Raw genomic sequence first — 22,900 nt, forward strand, 5'->3', positions numbered from 1 at the left:
GGCCGGCTAGGTGAAAGGCGAGCGGCTTAACCACTGCACCACCCGACCGACAACTAGTCTTCTCTGATAGCCAGTGGGTTTCTCCAGATATAGAATAGTATGTGTATACAACTGTTGGTGTTGCTGCTTGACCGTGGTCGTTGTCAACCAGGCCATCCATCTTTGGAGGTTTCAATCCTTATCCTGGAAGAACTGATGGGTCAGTATAGGAGTGATCAGATCCTACTTTCCTACGGTTGGCTACTAAGCACTATCAGACTGCTGAGCTTACACAGCCAACGGAGTGGTCTCTCTACCCCTTCTCCATTTCTCTAAAGTCAGTCTTTCCTTGTTGCCATTGTGATGTTGAAGGCTCCAAATATCCTCTTGCATGAATGACTAGTAAATCATTGGCAAACAATCCCCACAGAGAAGTTCCTTGCCTGTCAGCCCTTTCTGGGGCCGCGGTGGCCGAGTGGTTAAGATGTATCGACATATTACCACATGCCCTCCACCTCTGGGTCGCGAGTTCGAATCCCATGTGGGGCAGTTGCCAGGTACTGACCGCTGGTCGGTGGTTTTTCTCCGGGTACTCCGGCTTTCCTCCACCAACAAACCTGGCACGTCCTTAAATGACCCTGGCTGTTAATAGGACATTTAACTAATCAAACCAAACCAAACCAAAGTCAGCCCTTCCTTCCACATTCTTCTGTAAACTCAGTATACTTGGCAGATTCACATTTTGTCTTCCATGACTGTCTGTTCTACCATAACCATTCTTTTTACTTGGAGAGATAAGAACACTATGTCTGGCTGCTATGCAGCCTCGAACAGGTCACAAGTCACCAAAAAAAAATCAGCACCTGATGTAAAATTTGAAGCATACTGATTAACCTTTATTTTCATTTATGCCACAGGGTCAAGTAGGTCAAAAATCATTAAAAGGTATATCCAGAAGGTCCAGAGCTCTTATGTTGTAGCCATATCCTCCTGGAATGAAGGCCTATGTATCTAGTGTCTTCAAGTGAGCAAGCTCAACCTTACCTGAGGGATGAATATGTTAAAATCATCAAGCAACTTTTATTCAAAAAGAGACATGGTGAAAGTACTATAAGATTTATGAAATTGAATGACCTCAACATTTATTCAAGGTAGCATGGATAGGACAGGCTGAATCGTGTTAATTTTTTCTTAAAAAGAAGGAGTTCCAGGTTACTGTTATCAAGACTATCTTTGTTTTGATGCATGGCACTGACCTCCATTCAAAATGAAAACTAAACAAACAGCTAGGTGTTTAACACATGTCTTTAATTACACTTCCACATATCCCTAAGAAGTTACTTGTTCACTGTGTTTTCACTTTTACTTCAGGTTGTGTGTCGTGTATTATACAACTAACAAACAGTACACAACATAAACAAATGCCTTCTCCAAGCAAAACACATGAGTGACCTTGTTCATTTCCAAAATTTCCTTTTAATAAAAGTTGTTTTTAAGCTTTGCTTTATGAACAAATTTTTCCAAGGTCATTGTCAAGAAAACATAAATCTATTGTAAACCAAATTATTTTTTAATTCCAAATCTAGCTGTTTCAATGTTAATTTCAAAGTATGACAGAATCAATATTTACATATCGATATCCACTAGACCCTCAAACACATCCCCAGAAATGAATGATGAATGTCAATTATTAAATCAGCTCCCTGATATTTCTATCTGGATTGTGAGTTTTCCAGTATCCTGTTTCTCTCAGGTTCATTGTACATATATGTACATGTATATTAATTCCAACCAAACAGAAGCATCCATTATCTTTCTATATAGGAATGATCTTTAAACAAATATTCATAGTCCATGATAAATTTTGTTACTTTGATATGTCAAACATCACCTGAATCCACATACTACAGTCCAATCATCTCAATTGAAGGAAGAAAGTTGGTAACTAATATTACAATGGCAATTTTGAATCATTTTATTAATGATATTTCGATAATTCTATACCATGTTTAATATTCAGGTTTCTGTAAAATTCAGTATATGATATTGATATACTAATATCATTCTTTGATCACATGAAGTTGGATTTTAATTTAATACATAGGTATGTTCCTATGCCAGGAAGCATAGCCATATCTTGTAAGTAACAATACATGATTTATATATCACAAATTATATGCTATAAGAGTTCTCCTTTAAAACTATGGATAGAAAATCTGTTTATGTATAAAGTTAGGATATCTGACATAAATTCATGATACTTTTAAATAAAAATTTGATGCCTTTATTTAGATATCAACATAACAAAGTCTTAAAGTATAGTTATCACAGATAACATTATACACAGATAAAATAACCTCTGTTTAATACTGACTAGAGTAATTTTTGTCCAATCTGCATGAAAGCTTTGATCAAGATTGCAAAACTTTATTCAAAGATCACAAACTCTGCCCTTACGATATTCTGTTATCATGGTTTTATCTTTTAGTGAAATGATCACACGCATTCACAGTCCATTATAAAACGATTTTATATTCATATAAAGTAGTCTTACAAAGAACACAGACTTCCCTTGTTTGACCCTCTAATATCTTTTGATTTCCTGCTTGCAGTACAAGAATTACAGGCTCTGTGTCTATAATCATTAGGATGGTGTTTATAGACTTTATACTTCTATAAAGGTCAAAGGTTTGACTCCTATCATGTTGAACTGTGTGCATCAAAGACTGCACTCTTCAACCTAGGCTGTATCTATTATCACAAGTGTAGCCTGGCTAGCCTCTCTGATAGAAACGTCCAGTGTCGATGACTCTCAGCAGATTCCTATGTCCATCATCATGTTGTCCTGTAAGAACAGGAACTGTCGGGCAAGCTAGATGATTCTCAGCCAGCTCCCTAACAGAATGATTCTACATGTCCATCACTGGGTTGTCCGGAGAGAGACAGATGGAATGGTCAGCTGATTTTGATGACCCCTCAATTTTTTTTCCGACTAGACAATAATGCCAGCAAGCATGCTCCACCTGACAAAATGGCTCCAGCCCTGTGTGTATACATTCAAGTATGCAGCGTTTAAAATCGTTGCATGACTAATTTACATTTCATAAAACTTTAAAATTAATTCACAATTTATCTCTGAACATATGACACAAACATTGATTTATTGTAAGCTTAAATACTTCAACAATGCAGCATTGAGTTTGAACCAACATAAATCTATTATTTATAAATTTTAAATTGGCAATTGGCTCTTTTTGAATTGAATACTAAAAGTTAATTTCTTTCAGTAGGCCCAAAATTACAATGTTGTAATTACAGTACTGTAAAAGTGGAATTATTTGTGAAGTTGAATTTTTTTTACTTATTTCACTTTCATTTACATTGTAATATCTGCAAATATATATAGGCCTTTATTATATTTCCACATGAATATATCTTTAAATTCAATGTGTTACATGAAGTATTTTCTATAATTATTTGATTATTATGATTTTTCAACACCGTTGTAACTAATGTGTAACATCCATTCTTTTTTTCTTCTAAAAGAAGTTGTTGGTGACAAAGATCGATAAACTCACCATATATATCGCCTGATGACTGGGGAGTGTCTCCACTTATTGTACTTTGTTACGGTGATTTTATTGTGGTTACGAAAAGCTTTCAGAATATCCTTAGAACTGAAACGTAATTAATGGCAATGAAATAAAGAAAATGACATGTTGTTTATCATATACTAATAATATCACTTTAACCTGCAGACAATCTGATTGAAATACAGATCCTTATAACCACTTCGTCTCAACTGTACTGGTTTTGTGATTATTACTAGTAAAAGTCAAAATTGGAAGGGAAGACAACTATAAATGGGAGATAACTATTAATATCCCATATGGGGTCACATTCGGATGACCTTTTACCACGTGTACTCCAGATCAAATACATGTTCTACACTACAATTTCTACGTAAATTGTTAACACTATGCCGTCCCAGTAAGCATACACATTGAGCATTGTTTTGCACTTTGGGCGAGATGACTATGTACATGAAAATAATTCGGACAGCTGTTTGAAACTAGTTCGTCCCCAGTCAAGATTCTGGCAGTGCCAATTTGATTCGCCATTTCCAAAGGTCATCCTGACGTGACCCCTAATGGGATATTGTCAGATCCTCATATCAAACGTAGTGATAATAAGGATTTGTATTTTAATCAGATTGACTTGCAGAAGACTAACATTACGTACAAGAATTATACATAATGCATGTCTCAACTGTACTGGTTTTCTGACTATTACTAGTAAAGGTCAAAATTGTAAGAGAAGCCAACTATCAAGGGGAGATAACTATAAAGGGGAGACAACTATAATTATTTTTTCTCCTTGTACTGTTTGTTTTTATTTGGTATTTTGCTTTCATATCAATATTCATTATTTCTTATTCAAAGTCTTTAGCTTTAATGACACAATACTGAAATATGCCTAACTATAGGAAGAGGTGATGACTTCTAGGTGTATCACTCTGATTGGTATGATTTTGTCACAAAACAGATTTTTTTTCAACTAATAGGAGGTTAATCACTGGAAGGTAGAACTATAATGATACTCAGCCCATGTCGTTGCATAGACAGACAACCATTACTAGACATTTTAGTTATGACAAAGGTAGGAATATTCATGCTTGTCATTGTAGTATCTCAAAACCCTGTGTTGACAGACTACCATCACTAGACACCATAGTTATGGCGAAGGTAGGAATACCACAACCCTGTTTAAACAGACTACTGTCTCTTGGCCTGTCTTGGATCAGGTAGACTTACCAGTAGTGATTAGAGGTGGCCACCAATGCTCTGTGTGGGTCTGTTATCTGTATATCGACTGTTCCATGCTTAGAAAACCACCTCACTAACTGTTCAAGAGATATAGATATTAGGAACAAAATCCAGATACATATGTATCTGAAACATTTCTCAACTGATACCAAAATTTATATATCAGTATTGTACAAAATTTATGAAATGTTTGGTATTATATGCAAATGTATAGCTCTTGTGGAACCATTTACATGAAATATCATACAAATGACAAATGATATTACTTTAAACTTTGTTGTAGGTAATACATATATGTACCTTATCTTTAAAGAAAACCAGAGAGACATATAAGAATTATCCTCCTCTATAAACAGGTTTCCTTTATACAGAGGTTAGTTATAAAGTAAAGGAGTTTGACAATTTTTCCCCTACATATAGAGGTGTCCTTTACAGCAGGTTTGACAGTAAGTATTAAAGGGACAATTCAGTCTAAGAGTACATTAAAATTTGCATATGTATCGGAAACAGACCAGTTCTAATGGAAATTAGGTAAGTTGGTTTTACTGTGATATTCCAGAAAAGCCTACTGTAGTGAAATGTAGGTATGTGAAATGTTCAAACTCGCTTGCTGTCCGCCATTACACATTGTGGTCGGAAGTCTTGTATGCCAAACCCTCGCCCTTGACAGTGTAGTAAAGAAGTTTTTGTCTAGAACTACTCAAATCCCTTTCACAGTAGTGTGTTTATGTTATAAGGTGCACATTCTTGTCTAAATATAATTTCACCAACTCCTCAGTGGTTATTTATTGCATCTGATTTATGAACGTGACTTTGGCTCGGGTATGGGTACAGCATACATGTTATACCTGCTTAATCGTATTGATCAATAATTTATAATTTTAATGTTATCAATCAAAATACTTAACAATTGTCGTGGAATTTGTCTGTATTTCTTATTATACGTTTCATAAGATATGTAGAACAATACATTTTTGTCATATTTTGCTTGGTGGTTATGTAACAGAATTAGCCTCACTGAATTGTCCCTTTAATTCAATATCTTCTATCAACATGAAAAAAACATTGAAATATCATACATTACCTAATATGGAAAATCATAAATTCAATATTTAACTTGTTACTGTAGATAGCAAATATTTTCGTGAAAATGACTTCATAGTTTGGCCCTTTTATCTTGTCATTCTACAGTGGTAAATAACCTATTAAACCATCTTAATTAAAAGTTACCTGTAACACATGCAGTTCAAAAGATGAATGTTTGGATCGGACAAATAGTAAGTCAGGACGACTGGACGGCGGGTCAGGGCCATCTAAACACTTAAAACAAAGGGACATGATCTTAATAAACTACTGTAATACAACAAAAGACTAAATTTTATTATCCAAAATGTTTGCCAAATGAAAATCTTACAATGGTAGCATATCAGCTGTCATTACTATCCATTGTCCTCTATTTTTCTGTTTGCAGGCAGACATCTACAGTGTTGCAGCACAATAACGTAGTTTCTGCTATCGCAAGGAGACACAAAACAACCATACCACAGCAAAACAACAAAATAACCAATCTAGAACTCTGCAACTATAGGTGAGACCATTGTACATTTTACGTTGAATTTACATTAACTTGTTTTTTTTAGACATTGAAGTTTGCATAGCTCTCTGTCTAAAGCGGTAATGGTTTCTGGGCAGCTATAAAAACCACCAGTATAAGCTGTTATGGTATAATCTACGCCCTCAATGGATGACATGTGATGGGGTCTTGCTTGGCATTTAAGAGGTAGCTATCAGTCACTTCAAGGGAAGCTCACCTAACCTAAATATGACACCACAAATAGAACCACAATGTCCAGAGAACCAAAATTGTATAACAAATATAAAATTCCATATATTGACAGTACCATATAAGGACAATACCATATAAGGACAATACCATATAAGGACACACCTACCAGGTGATTAAGGTGGCCTCGGATTATATTGATCTTGTTTCTGTATGGCTTTAATTCCACCATGTATCGACTGAACGGACAAGGTCGTACTTCTGTAGACCTGTAACCAAAAACAAAAAGGAAACATTTGAGGCCCAAATACTTGTAAGATCAGATATTCTTACTATACCCCTTACGTAAGAGATGTAGGGTTGATATTTCCGAGACCAATCCCTTTAGTATTTTCTGAAAAAAAGTGGTAATAAACTTCATCTATCCAAATCCAACATGGCTGCCTATCAGCCATCTTGTTTTCTGATTGGTCCAAAAATACAATATAAGGGCTTTAAGGAAGACTATGAAATTTGATGCAGATCTCTTTAATAGAACCTTAGAAACTGGAGAAATAGTGGTAATAAACTTCAACTATCAAATTTTAAATTGGCTGCCTGTCTGCCATCTTGTTGTCTGATCAGTCATAAAATGCGATATGAAAGGTAACTTCAGTAGGTACTTACTTTACATTAAAGAAGGTCAGAATGTGAGACAATCTCAGGAACACTGAAAAGATAAATAAAAAATGTATGTATACCCCTGCAAGAAACTGTCTGAATATTACATGGCCTTCATATGATCTTATCTTCACCAATCGACCAAAAAGATAAGTTAATCTCAGTTTTCTATTAATTGCATAAAACTGTATTTAGACGACAATAATGAACACAGTAACTCACGACAATAATGACCACAGTAACTCACGACAATAATGACACAGTAACTCACGACAATAATGACACACTAACTCACGACAATAATGACAACAGTAACTCACGACAATAATGACCACAGTAACTCACGACAATAATGATCACAGTAACTCACGACAATAATGACCACACAGTAACTCACGACAATAATGACCACAGTAACTCACGACAATAATGACCACAGTAACTCACGACAATAATGACCACAGTAACCTCCACGACAATAATGATGATCACAGTAACTCACGACAATAATGACCACAGTAACTCACGACAATAATGACCACAGTAACTCACGACAATAATGACCACAGTAACTCACGACAATAATGACCACAGTAACTCACGACAATAATGACCACAGTAACTCACGACAATAATGATCACAGTAACTCACGACAATAATGATCACACTAACTCACGACAATAATGATCACAGTAACTCACGACAATAATGACCACAGTAACTCACGACAATAATGACCACAGTAACTCACGACAATAATGACCACAGTAACTCACGACAATAATGACCACAGTAACTCACGACAATAATGACCACAGTAACTCACGACAATAATGATCACAGTAACTCACGACAATAATGACCACAGTAACTCACGACAATAATGACCACAGTAACTCACGACAATAATGACCACAGTAACTCACGACAATAATGACCACAGTAACTCACGACAATAATGACCACAGTAACTCACGACAATAATGACCACAGTAACTCACGACAATAATGACCACAGTAACTCACGACAATAATGACCACAGTAACTCACGACAATAATGATCACAGTAACTCACGACAATAATGACCACAGTAACTCACGACAATAATGACCACAGTAACTCACGACAATAATGACCACAGTAACTCACGACAATAATGACCACAGTAACTCACGACAATAATGACCACAGTAACTCACGACAATAATGATCACAGTAACTCACGACAATAATGACCACAGTAACTCACGACAATAATGACCACAGTAACTCACGACAATAATGACCACAGTAACTCACGACAATAATGACCACAGTAACTCACGACAATAATGACCACAGTCACTCACGACAATAATGACCACAGTAACTCACGACAATAATGACCACAGTAACTCACGACAATAATGACCACAGTAACTCACGACAATAATGACCACAGTAACTCACGACAATAATGACCACAGTAACTCACGACAATAATGACCACAGTAACTCACGACAATAATGACCACAGTAACTCACGACAATAATGATCACAGTAACTCACGACAATAATGACCACAGTAACTCACGACAATAATGACCACAGTAACTCACGACAATAATACCACGACATAATGCACAGTAACTCACGACAATAATGACCACAGTAACTCACGACAATAATGACCACAGTAACTCACGACAATAATGACCACAGTAACTCACGACAATAATGACCACAGTAACTCACGACAATAATGACCACAGTAACTCACGACAATAATGACCACAGTAACTCACGACAATAATGACCACAGTAATCACGACAATAATGACCACAGTAACTCACGACAATAATGACCACAGTAAACTCACGACAATAATGACCACAGTAACTCACGACAATAATGACCACAGTAACTCACGACAATAATGACCACAGTAACTCACGACAATAATGACCACAGTAACTCACGACAATAATGACCACAGTAACTCACGACAATAATGACCACAGTAACTCACGACAATAATGACCACAGTAACTCACGACAATAATGACCACAGTAACTCACGACAATAATGACCACAGTAACTCACGACAATAATGATCACAGTAACTCACGACAATAATGACCACAGTAACTCACGACAATAATGACCACAGTAACTCACGACAATAATGACCACAGTAACTCACGACAATAATGACCACAGTAACTCACGACAATAATGACCACAGTAACTCACGACAATAATGACCACAGTAACTCACGACAATAATGACCACAGTAACTCACGACAATAATGACCACAGTAACTCACGACAATAATGACCACAGTAACTCACGACAATAATGACCACAGTAACTCACGACAATAATGACCACAGTAACTCACGACAATAATGACCACAGTAACTCACGACAATAATGACCACACTCACGTGAGTACTCACACAAAATGACCACAGTAACTCACGACAATAATGACCACAGTAACTCACGACAATAATGATCACAGTAACTCACGACAATAATGACCACAGTAACTCACGACAATAATGACCACAGTAACTCACGACAAGTACCACCAATAATGACCACAGTAACTCACGACAATAATGACCACAGTAACTCACGACAATAATGACCACAGTAACTCACGACAATAATGACCACAGTAACTCACGACAATAATGACCACAGTAACTCACGACAATAATGACGTAACTCACGACAATAATGACCACATACTCACGACAATAATGACCACAGTAACTCACGACAATAATGACCACAGTAACTCACGACAATAATGACCACAGTAACTCACGACAATAATGACCACAGTAACTCACGACAATAATGACCACAGTAACTCACGACAATAATGACCACAGTAACTCACGACAATAATGACCACAGTAACTCACGACAATAATGACCACAGTAACTCACGACAATAATGACCACAGTAACTCACGACAATAATGACCACAGTAACTCACGACAATAATGACCACGTAACTGACAATAATGACCCACTCACGACAATAAACCACAGTAACTCAACAATAATGACACAGTAACTCACGACAATAATGATCACAGTAACTCACGACAATAATGACCACAGTAACTCACGACAATAATGACCACAGTAACTCACGACAATAATGACCACAGTAACTCACGACAATAATGACCACAGTACTCACGACAATAATGACCACAGTAACTCACGACAATAATGACCACAGTAACTCACGACAATAATGACCACAGTAACTCACGACAATAATGACCACAGTAACTCACGACAATAATGACCACAGTAACTCACGACAATAATGACCACAGTAACTCACGACAATAATGACCACAGTAACTCACGACAATAATGACACAGTAATGACAATAATGACCACAGTAACTCACGACAATAACTACGACAAAATGACCCACAGTAACTCACACAATAATGACCACAGTAACTCACGACAATAATGACCACAGTAAACTCACGACAATAATGATCACAGTAACTCACGACAATAATGACCACAGTAAACTCACGACAATAATGACCACAGTAACTCACGACAATAATGACCACAGTAACTCACGACAATAATGACCACAGTAACTCACGACAATAATGACCACAGTAACTCACGACAATAATGACAGTAACAAGACAATAATGACCACAGTAACTCACGACAATAATGACCACAGTAACTCACGACAATAATGACCACAGTAACTCACGACATTAATGACCACAGTAACTCACGACAATAATGACCACAGTAACTCACGACAATAATGACCACAGTAAACTCACGACAATAATGACCACAGTAACTCACGACAATAATGACCACAGTAACTCACGACAATAATGATCACAGTAACTCACGACAATAATGACCACAGTAACTCACGACAATAATGACCACAGTAACTCACGACAATAATGACCACAGTAACTCACGACAATAATGACCACAGTAACTCACGACAATAATGACCACAGTAACTCACGGACAATAATGACCACAGTAAGCTAACTCACGACAATAAATGACCACAGTAACTCACGACAATAATGACCACAGTAACTCACGACAATAATGACCACAGTAACTCACGACAATAATGACCACAGTAACTCACGACAATAATGACACACAGTAACTCACGACAATATTGACCAATGACCACAGTAACTCACGACAATAATGACCACAGTAACTCACGACAATAATGACCACAGTAACTCACGACAATAATGACCACAGTCACTCACGACCACAGTAACTCACGACAATAATGACCACAGTAACTCACGACAATAATGATCACAGTAACTCACGACAATAATGACCACAGTAACTCACGACAATAATGACCACAGTAACTCACGACAATAATGACCACAGTAACTCACGACAATAATGACCACAGTAACTCACGACAATAATGACCACAGTAACTCACGACAATAATGACCACAGTAACTCACGACAATAATGACCACAGTAACTCACGACAATAATGACCACAGTAACTCACGACAATAATGACCACAGTAACTCACGACAATAATTGACCACAGTAACTCACGACAATAATGACCACAGTAACTCACGACAATAATGACCACAGTAACTCACGACAATAATGACCACAGTAACTCACGACAATAATGACCACAGTAACTCACACGACAATAATGACCACAGTAACTCACGACAATAATGACCACAGTAACTCACACAATAATGACCACAGTAACTCACGACAATAATGAGACCACAGTAACTCAGACAATAATGACCACAGTAACTCACGACAATAATGACCACAGTAACTCACGACAATAATGACCACAGTAACTCACGACAATAATGACCACAGTAACTCACGACAATAATGACCACAGTAACTCACGACAATAATGACCACAGTAACTCACGACAATAATGACCACAGTAACTCACGACAATAATGACCACAGTAACTCACGACAATAATGACCACAGTAACTCACGACAATAATGACCACAGTAACTCACGACAATAATGACCACAGTAACTCACGACAATAATGACCACAGTAACTCACGACAATAATGACCACAGTAACTCACGACAATAATGACCACAGTAACTCACGACTATAATGACCACAGTAACTCACCAAATCCTGACATGTACGCATCATATCCAGCTTCATGAGGCCGACTGTTGTCCTCTAAATAGAAACAGAACTTTACTGTTACAACATTATTCAATGCTTGAGCTGTCATCGTTACAAACGATATCGATGTATTGACATTTCTCATCTTCCAATACGATATCAATTCCTGTTTTCTGAAATTGATACAATGACCGAAATTGTACTTGATGACCTACCTATGACCTAGTAACATTTGAATTTCAAATGCCAACGAATTATGTATTATTTCTTACAGTATACCAATAATATATGTATTTTGTAAGGATCCTGATCATGTTAACTGTAAAAAATTTTCACAAAAATTATACATGAAATACACAGAGTTCCCGAGTGACATACATTGTTTTCATTCTTAAACCGATTATGTAATACACAAAACGACCGTTCCAAATTTCATCCTTTTCTCAACATATTATATATCAGTACAATACTTAAAATTTTTAGATCAATGACAGCTCTTTTCACTGCTATAAAAGAAACAAGAAGTAGGGATGATGACATTTATCAAAACAGTATCTCATACTCTCACTGTATGACAAACTCTGCTAGAGATCATACCAAGGACCCCCGAGTAACAAGATACATTACCCCCCTGGTACTTACTGTAACTTTCGCTGGCATGTACAACTGATGGTGCATCAATGACAAACTGTTGACCGGCAGGGCTGAAGAGAGAGAGTAACAATACAGAATAACAGCACATGACTTGTATAAATATATTTATAAACTTCATTTTCTCAATTCATTGGGTTGGGGTTCTATTAAATGGAGACCAGAAATACTGTATAGTTAGTTATTTTCGCAGTTTTATGGGCTATGGCCTTGTTTGGAAAATTTTGATATTCAGAAACAATTGAATTATATAAACACTAAAGCCAAATCACTAGAATTTAATTTTCTAGATTTAGTTACAAATTGCAAAAAATTTGGCCTGCGAATATAACCAGCAATATATCTCTGTATGACTTCTGATGGGGCCAAGTGGCTATGAATCCTAATGATATGCTTTCTAGATAGAGCATATACATATATGAGAGGAAGATCGGAGGGAGGAGGGGGAGAGGGGGATGCAGTGAATTTCTGGGGTACTTATAGTTACCTTGATAGAGCCTGGTACAGCATCCCTAGTGAGGAATTTTCTAGCAAGCCTGATTCTCTGAAAAGCTAAAAAAGAAGATGTTTATTGCAATATGGTAGATATAGACCACAAGTCCTTAACCTAAAGGTTGTGATAGAGAACTGCGACCTAGGAGGAGATAATCTCAGTTATGCAAGTCAAAAATATGATGCTAATGGTTTGAAATTCTCTAGGAGGGGGAGGGGGGGTGTGATATGTGTGTTGGTGGTGAGGATGGAGGGAGAGGGGACTATTTCCTCTTTTGTAAAAAACTTGTTTAAATTTTACTGTCGAAACAGCCTAACCATTGACAGTGACAGTGACGTACTCACCAGCAAATGCGCAGTACCTATTGCTTTCTGGGTTACAATATAATGCTAGACACAAGTTGATTGGTTGGTGGGCATGGTTTATATATCGTGAGATAAGTGTGATCAACGTGTGATAGATCCATCCTGAACTCATCGGGTATTACTGTATTCATAGAACTGCATGGTGTGTCCATACTTTTTATTACCTGCAGTTTTTACAACAGACGCTTCTTCAAAGAAGTGCAATTGTTGTGGAATCAAGTCCATAGCTCTAGCAATAAATGCGGTCACACAGTTTTTCATGCTGTCTGTTTAATTTCAGCCGTGATAGACTGGAAAACTTTTCAGTCATTGCTAATTTATGTGTCTCTTCTGGCCGATTGAACCATTTGCGCCACATGAACATTTCTCTCCAATAAACGGGTCATTATTTTATAACTGTTAATTGAAGGTTGCTCAACCTTCTCACTATTCTATAAACTGTAAGATTTCGTTGGTAATTTTTCTTGGGTTCCGATGAACAGGTGACGGGGTCACATGTCCCCCATGCAGTCACATTCTTTATAATCTTGTGACAACCTCCTCTTGGCACACCAGTTTTTTTTTTACTAATCAAGAAAAGATCATCCTTTATAATACAGATCAAGTATTTCACGACGAAGTTTACCATCCGTCAGTACCCCGTTAGCATAAGATCTTCCACACCCGTTTTTCTTATCGGGCGCAGCCATATTGCCTATCAAACTCTACAACATCGTCAGATAAACTCCGCCCACTTGTTCTATCGCCTGACGTCGGGTAGGCTATGTAAACTCCGCCCTCCAGACGATTGACAGAACCACTCGACCAGTTGATAATATCTGTCCCACAACATACCGAGGTATTGCATCATTTATTTTGTCAACGGTTGTATACTTGTAATCATCTTGGTAAAATGATGCAAGAAATGAAAGAGGCTTACATATAAAATATATATTTTTCAACTTGAAGGTGATGTACTAAACCCATCATAGCCTTGCTGAAAGGGGCAGAACACTAGTTTGGCTCCAGCTGCATTTGTGAAATGATAAGAATTGTCTCTGTTACACAATTGAAATGATTGCAATGGTGCCATCATGTGTCCTTAATAATCTGCCATTGAAAGACATATCACCTTTTTAAACTTGGGCAGAAAATTTCAGAAAATTAAAATCTAGGATGGGGTAGAAAATAAAATTGTCTTACAGTTTATAGAAAATTTTAAAAAATTAAAATCTATTAGCGATGGAATAGCTGTGAATACTATGTCTTCAATCTGAGCTAAAAGAGGAAATTTATAATGGTTTATCAATGGTTTACTTACTTGTCGTGTTGTGTTACAAATGTGTTTGGTATCAAAAACACACGGGAAAATCTTATTGATGTTTTTCTTGAATTCTTCACAGGTCTCTGAAAAGATTAACAACTGTAATATTGTAAAAGGAGCGGGTTGGGATGGCTTGTACAAATGTATACCTATCATTCACTATCCTGGTAAGAAGCTCCATGATTTTCTTACTACAACAGATCGATTCTGTATAGTATTTGTAAATTCAACATAAAACATGATTACTTTGTTTAATACTATGAGATTGTGTAAACCAACTTATTTTTCAAATTTTTCTGCCTAATAACATTGATTTAATTTCATGATTTAGATTGAAATGGTTCTTCCTTACATGTACTCATAACAATTTCACGGTTAGTAATTTTCCTGAATTCTAACTGCCCACAAAATACACGAACTTTAATCGCACATGAAAATTTGTACGTGTTATACACGAATGTTCATGAATAAACTCATCTTCGGATAGAAGATGCTACCATGCAGTTTTCCACAAAATATTGCTTAAAAATTTGTGTAATCATAAAAATAGACGTTTCTCATGCGATGGCAAAAATGGGTACTTGGCCAGAATTGTTCGCTGACCAATAGCTGCTATGAGAAGAAGATAAAACCTCAACTTTTTTTTGTTCTGTTGGGTAAATCTTCTCTTATGAAGTTTGGCTTTATTAATGGTTTGTTTGATGATAATTTGATAAGTACAGTTCCCTTAATTATTTGTATAATACTAAAAAACTCATAAATACCTGGTAATGGTTTATAAAACTTGTCATGTATCAGTAACAGGTCCAGCAGCATGTTATGTCCAATGATAGGCTGTAAAAGGAGAATATAATAAGATAATTAGTAATAATAGTCGAAAGTAAAACAATATCAAGAATTTCTCAGAATCCGTAACAATGTATGCTAGTCACAAGTAATACTTCATGTATAAAGTAAAAACTTTTTTAAATTGACTGCAAAGCAAGTCATACAAATCTCTTTTGAAGGCCTGGATGTAAGTGCATGAAAGGTCTTAGAATGGGAGAAACCAGAATGCCACTTTTCTTGTCTGTGCCAGGAATCAAAATCCAGCCAGCTACATGACCAGGCTTTACCACTACAACACACAACTACCAAGTGACAATTTTAAAGTTCTATCAATTAAGCTCAGGAAAGTATTTACAAAATCTATTAGGATGGATACTACTAAATGTAATCATATTATGGATTTATCACAGAATGAAATGTAAATTATAATATGAATTATTATCATTATAAAAAGATACATACAACACCTCCTTTTAAAAGAGTAAACACTCTTGTAAATCCTTTCAAATTTTCCAGTAATCTGAAAAAACAGTATCACAAGAATAAAGGTAAAGAATTGTCTGAGAATTTTTAATAGCTCTGAAACAGTAATTTGAAATTGTACCCAAGTCATTAAGAATACTGGAAACTAAGTGAAGTTTGTGTGTACTTGAATTTGTTACATTTTGGGGGTAATCAAAATTAGAAATTTTAAACAAGAGCTGTTTGAGAACAGCAAAGCTCACCTCTGGACTTACACCAAAATCTTAACCTGGATTATTTCGGCTCACTTGGGCCTATTTAAATTCCTAAATTCCAGTATTTTCTTCCTTTAAATGATTGTCCATACCCATCATAACAATTAAAACCAAAATTATTGTAGAAATCAATGCAAAGTATTGAAAGATTCTTTCAACACAATACATACACAGGCAATATTTCTTCACGTGTGTGGGGGCCGCAGTGGCCGAGTTATGAAGATGTCTCGACATATTACCACAAGCCCTCCACCTCTGGGTCACGAGTTCAAATTCCACGTGGGGCAGTTGCCAGGTACTGACCGATGGTCAGTGGTTTTTCTCTTGGTACTTCGATTTTCCTCCACCAACAAACCTGGCTCGTCCTTAAATGACCCTGGCTGTTAATAGGATGTTAAACTAATAAAACCCCTCTTCAAGTGAAGAAATATTGCCTGTGTATCAACTATGAATTCCTTAAAAAAAAAAAAACATGATAGAGTGACTTTAGCATTCTGTTTGTTCCCAATGAATTTTTCATTAGGTATATAATTAGGCTAGTACTAAACTTAAAACTTGAATAACTTTTTTATTATGGCTGGAAAGTATGTGTAGAGAGAAGTGCAGTATGTAGATAATGTATATCAGTTACCTTTCCCTATCTTCTTCAGTGTCTATAGCAAGGCTGTCACCTTTATCATTTTCCTCGGCAAACCTAGAGATCTGTAACGTCTAGAAAACACAAAAATGTTGAGCCAATGGTAAACAACTTTTTCCCCTCAAAATTAATGATTTTAATTAAAATGTAGTTTGTTTTAACATCATTTTAATGATTTCTCCTATTCCTGGATAAAATTTAGCAACCACAACACAATAAAGTCCTGTAAATATGCAAAATTATAATGATCTCCAAATTGTTCAGTTAGATAATGGTGTGTGTCTCCTCATCTAATTATATATCACATGTACTACATCTTACCCTTTGTTCATTATCCAATATATTGATCCTTAAGTTCTTAAATCTGTGTCTCAGCTCTGACCGCAGTATAAAGGATTTCATATGGCAAAGCTCTATTAAAACAAAAAGTGGAATCATACATATGAAAGACAAACCAATAGACAATAAGATTTAAGTACTAGCTACCACAGTATAAAAAGTCTTTTTTTTTATCTATTTTAAATTCGTTCCATAAGTAGCTTCGCATCTTCTGTCCAATTTTTAAGAAAATTAGTATAATTATGCAAATACACAAGCATTTAAAGAATTGCTAACTAGTTGTGAGCAAGAATAGAGGGGTTTTAAGATCCCAAAAGGACGTGGGTTAAGTACAATTTACCACCGATTAGTCCCACCATCCGGTGATTATGACGTCATCATTTGACATGAGTTTTGTGATGTCATAATCACCGGAAGGTGAGACTAATTGATGATAAATTGTACTTTACCCACGTTTTGTTGGGGTCACGAAACCCCTGTGTTGATTAATATCTAGATGAACCTAAACTTATCCATTTATCGATTCAAAATTATTATAATAGATTAATTGTGTGACCATCTTCACCGATTATGATAAGTCATCCTTTTCCAATTTAACGGATGGTCATTTGTAGTTTTTAGCTTATTATACAATACTACAAGCTAGTAAAGTTAGCGATGACAAAATGACTCCATGTGTATTACCAGGGATTTCCTCATCAGCCACCTCCAACATCGCACTTGGGTCGCCTTCTGATTTTACCAGCCATTCAGCTACCCTTGAGCACAATGCTTGGAGCACTTCTTCATCTACATCATTGGACCTGAAATAATATCAACTGATGACATCACTTGTTTTACTTACACCTGAAGCACAAATACTGATGACATCATGGTTTTATGGTTTTACAGAACACCTTGAGCACAAACACTGCTGACATCATTTGTTTTACTCGGTACTGTACTCCTGGAGCACAAACACCGATGACATCACTGGTTTTACGGTTGTTGTGGTAATGATGTTATAAATGAAAACACATAAAATAAAATATTTTATTTGGCCTTACCTTTCCTTAACTTTAAACATGGTCTTGGAGAGAAGATATTTCTCCACTGCCTTTGTTTACAGTTGGTTGAGATGATGTTACTGGAAACACTGATGACATCACTGGTTTTACGGTCGTTGAGGTAATGATGTTATAAATGAAAACATATAAAATAAAATATTTTATTTGGCCTTACCTTTCCTTCCCTTTAAACATGGCCTTGGAGTGAAGATATTTTTCAACTGCTTTTGTCTGTGGTTGGTTGAGGTATGGGATCCCATCATATACAAACTGTAGAAATAAAACTGTATACTTTAGTGTATGCCTATTCTGAGGAACTCAAACTCCAACTTAAATCAAAGTACTGGCAGGTCTATGCAGCCAATTTAGTGTAACTTGTCTACATCACATGTCACTAGCATCAAACTATTTGGTCAGTATAGACAGGTTCCGGATTATACAGGTTTTAATTACTGCTGCCCCACTACTATATATAGTACAATGTAGTATATCTATATACCATAAAATATGTTTGGATCTATTAAATACTTTACTGTTATATATATCAAATATATAAACTACATGTTATTTTTAAAGAAATTTGAATCATATCTGTGTTGTTTTGAATTAATATCTACCATAGTAAACAACAATACAAACCTTATTGAAGTCAAAATCATACTTGCAGAGGAATTGAAAACTGGAGGCCTAAAAATAAGGTACCATTATATATAAATACCTGTATAACCTCTCTGTCTAGTTGAGTAGGTATATATTTAGACTAAAGAAAGGAGAAAAAAGTAAACTTATGTCTAGATTCCCAAATTATTCAACAGAAATTTGTTTTTCTAAAGATGATCTAACATGAATGCCAATTTCTTATAAATTCATGTCAGAATGGAAGAACAAATATATTATTTCCATTGATTACTTTCAAAATATATACAAACTTTTAAAATTTTATATAGATAATCTAACATGAATGCCAATTTCTTATAAATTCATGTCAGGATGGAAGAACAAATATATTATTTCCATTGATTACTTTAAAATATATAAAAACTTTTAAAATTGTCTAAATGTTAAGTATTTGCATAAAATACATTTTAGAATCTGTGCTCATTTCATACAAATTTTTATCTTTTTTTTATTTTTACACTCATTCCAAATCACATTTGCTTTGTTTAATAATTGGTTAAATTTATATTACAATTTCAGAGCTGATAATCTCATTTTCTTTTCTTTAATTAAAACATTTACCTGAACCAGAAATCTAGCATCAACAGGCCCAAAGGTAGGTGGGTAGAGGTAAAAATTAAAGGTTGTGGCGATGTAACTGTCAGAATAGAAAAATAGTAAAATTTCTAACAGCAGCAGTTTTCATATTAACATTACAATTAAGATTGTATTAAGATATCTTGCTTGTTTTCAAAGTGCAAGTTAATCAAAAAGCAAATACAAAGTTTTATTGAGATCTTTAATTGTCTCACAAAGAGAATAATTATTGTCATTTAATCATTAAGACAAAATCATACATGTTTAGAGGAACTAGAACATTACTTTATCTAATTATTTGAAGGGTTTCAACATTATGACATGTCTGACCAATATTTACCTATTCTTGTCTCTCCTTTTGTATGCAGATAACCCTGAACACAACAAACAAATAAATCAAGTAATAAACAGTTTGTCAAAAGCATTTTTATAATACATATACGAAATGTAGAAATCATTCTACGGTACACATAGTAAACTAGTAACATGTAGAAACAGGACTTAATGAAATCTAAGAAAAGGTTTTTATTTCAATAATACAAATAAAATTGTGTCAGACACAGAAATATATGAGGTACATGCAGTGTACATCTTATATTTATTACATCAAACTATTTTGGTTTTGAAATTGTTTTACAAGGTATTTTGATTGTCAACATGTACATGTAGCTGTAAATAAAATAGACTTTACAATATGAAGTGTTTGTACATAAAAGTGTTTGTACACAAACCTATTTGTGTTATTGTGAACTCAGACATGGAACTCTTCAGTTTTTGGTATCTGTCCTCTGTTGTATCAAACAGGCTGCGAACAGAGATCAATAAACATTCTTTGTTTTTGATAAATTGCATTATAATAATGCATTTAGGTGAAACATGATTAGTTTGGTGAACTTAGTAATTATGAAAAATAAAATTCACAAAATGTTTTCCAAACACAAGTGGTTTGGATGGTGAATTTGGCAGAGAGTGACATAACCATTCAGAGACAAAATGGAGACATTGCAGGTATCAGTTTCTATTTATATAATTACCGATACCACACAGATAATTGGTATGCAGTAATATATCTATTTATTCAGCTCTATAACTTTTCACTCAAATATGGCTTACCTTGTTCTTTCCTTTGGACCCCTTTCCAGTCCAGTGAACTCTGTATCAATTGCTGACAAAGGAAACATATAGAATCAATATCCTCATCTCAACCAGACACTTTTTCATGTTTTTAATGCTATATCATTGCGGATACAGTAGTTTTTACCTTTGCTGCACAATATAAAAGAGGAGGAGGGAAAATAATAATGTTTCTTAGAAAAATTAGCAGTACATGTAATGTCATTGACTCATGTATGCTAATATGATTATTTTCTATAATATATTTTAGTCAGAATTTCAAATACTGTACCTTTGAATACATTACAAGAACACTTACTACAAATTAATGAAAAACCATAGGAGCTTGATGTTCTGTCAATAATATGTAGCATAAATAGTGTTCTTATATAGTATATAGGGATTTTTTTTTACATCTATTTATGCTATATAATATGAATTTAAGGCAAAGCCTCAGAAGAGCGCAGCTACATGTAAACGATTATAACATCATAACTTTACATTGTCTTTAATTTTCTACGAGATTAACAATAAAATATTTCACTGACATGCACATAATATCGATAGGTAGAAATAATTCAAAATAATCCAAATGGAATAGTTCAATATACTTCAATAGTTTTTATCAGATGCAGAGAAAACTTGGCAACATGCCATGCTATAAAAATATGCGCGAATCTGTAATGTGCCGTCATCTTTGGCGTCAGGTTTTGTGACGTCACTGCTGACGGTGCCGTGCGCTTGAGAACATACATAGTGTATATTGGACCTGAATATTTCTTGCGTTGTTCTTGTATATATGTAAATTAAAACTACTTACAGTGATTTTAAAGCGTATACTGATAACACATTTAGTCTAGTACAGAAATTTCAAATCTCGTCGTGTTGATATCGAGAATTAAAACATGGCTGCCTACATGGAGGCGCGAGACTTTTCCCGCGGGACACAATTTCAAAGTCCAAGGGGTACTGGAATGTATTGGAATCTATATGTTCACACACATGTTATGGTTAGTAGAGCTTCGCTCTACGCGGCCTTCGGCCGCGCAGAGAGCTGCGCTCTTATTATTGACAAAACGTCAAGCTCCTGTGGAATAACATTGATTATGTATCAAGAATATGTTTCACAATATTGATTATATACAGTGTGTTTCATTCCTTGGAAATTGTTTGTTATACCTATGGTAATAATATGTACATGACAAATTAAATTTGTTGAGAAAAATGTTTATATTCTCGGTTCATAGTTTGGTGTAACAGTTTATTAATCAGATATTTAATCACGTTCTTTTTTCCTTATATATGCATATACATTTTACAAGCACAGTATTTCATCATGCTCTACAAATTCAATTAATTTAATTAAAAAAAAAACAACTTTTGTTTGGTAAGATTAAAATATTGCATAAATGCTTAATCGGACGCTTACCAACAAAATCAGCATGTTTTATGCTGCGTTCGATAAGTGGAAAATAATCTTCAAATGTTGTTTTCAAAACTTCCACCATTGTCGCTAATTTGGTGGGTCAAACAGTTTGAAAAATCTGCTTTTAAAACTAACTAGTCTTCATCATGACCTCTCTCAGCACGTGTGTAGATAGAGTTATTTCCCTTCCTCATCCTATTGCCGTCGAGAGAAAGAACGATATATATGATTGGCTAAGAGGGTTGCCTCGAACCAATAGAATTC

At 35.3% G+C, this 22,900-nt stretch overlaps 1 protein-coding gene across 2 annotated transcripts; it reads right to left on the minus strand.

The window, feature by feature from the left end:
- Positions 1-1,266: 1,266 nt before the first annotated feature.
- LOC138331969 (poly(A)-specific ribonuclease PNLDC1-like) lies at positions 1,267-22,799 on the minus strand. 2 transcript variants are annotated; one of them, XM_069279880.1, is made up of 22 exons: positions 22,640-22,799; positions 21,211-21,262; positions 20,829-20,902; positions 20,438-20,471; positions 20,083-20,158; positions 19,483-19,530; positions 19,019-19,113; positions 18,482-18,600; positions 17,780-17,871; positions 17,453-17,532; positions 16,547-16,604; positions 16,021-16,090; positions 15,254-15,339; positions 13,583-13,647; positions 13,087-13,148; positions 12,445-12,498; positions 7,255-7,297; positions 6,758-6,857; positions 6,036-6,125; positions 4,794-4,882; positions 3,558-3,656; positions 1,267-3,022 (listed from the first exon to the last, which is right to left on the minus strand). In XM_069279880.1, exons 1-22 carry the CDS (start codon positions 22,716-22,718, stop codon positions 2,956-2,958), a joined length of 1,632 nt encoding a protein of 543 aa, XP_069135981.1. In that variant the 5' UTR covers positions 22,719-22,799; the 3' UTR covers positions 1,267-2,955. The 2 variants fall into 2 exon arrangements, with proteins under 2 accessions (XP_069135981.1, XP_069135982.1); XM_069279881.1 differs by lacking the exon at positions 20,829-20,902 and having other exon boundaries at positions 22,640-22,786.
- Between the last annotated feature and the right edge of the window lie 101 nt (positions 22,800-22,900).

This window comes from Argopecten irradians, chromosome 9 (assembly GCF_041381155.1).
Source record: "Argopecten irradians isolate NY chromosome 9, Ai_NY, whole genome shotgun sequence".
NCBI lineage: Eukaryota > Metazoa > Mollusca > Bivalvia > Pectinida > Pectinidae > Argopecten > Argopecten irradians.

What these genes read in the sequence shown, in the direction of transcription:
- LOC138331969 (XM_069279880.1), bottom strand. Translation starts at nt 22,718, where the DNA reads ATGGTGGAAGTTTTGAAAACAACATTTGAAGATTATTTTCCACTTATC. An exon ending in ATGCTAGATTTCTGGTTCAG is followed by an intron (nt 19,531 to 20,082) that starts GTAAATGTTTTA and finishes CCTTATTTTTAG; the next exon opens with GCCTCCAGTTTTCAATTCCT. An exon ending in GTTTTATAAACCATTACCAG is followed by an intron (nt 15,340 to 16,020) that starts GTATTTATGAGT and finishes TAATCTTTTCAG; the next exon opens with AGACCTGTGAAGAATTCAAG.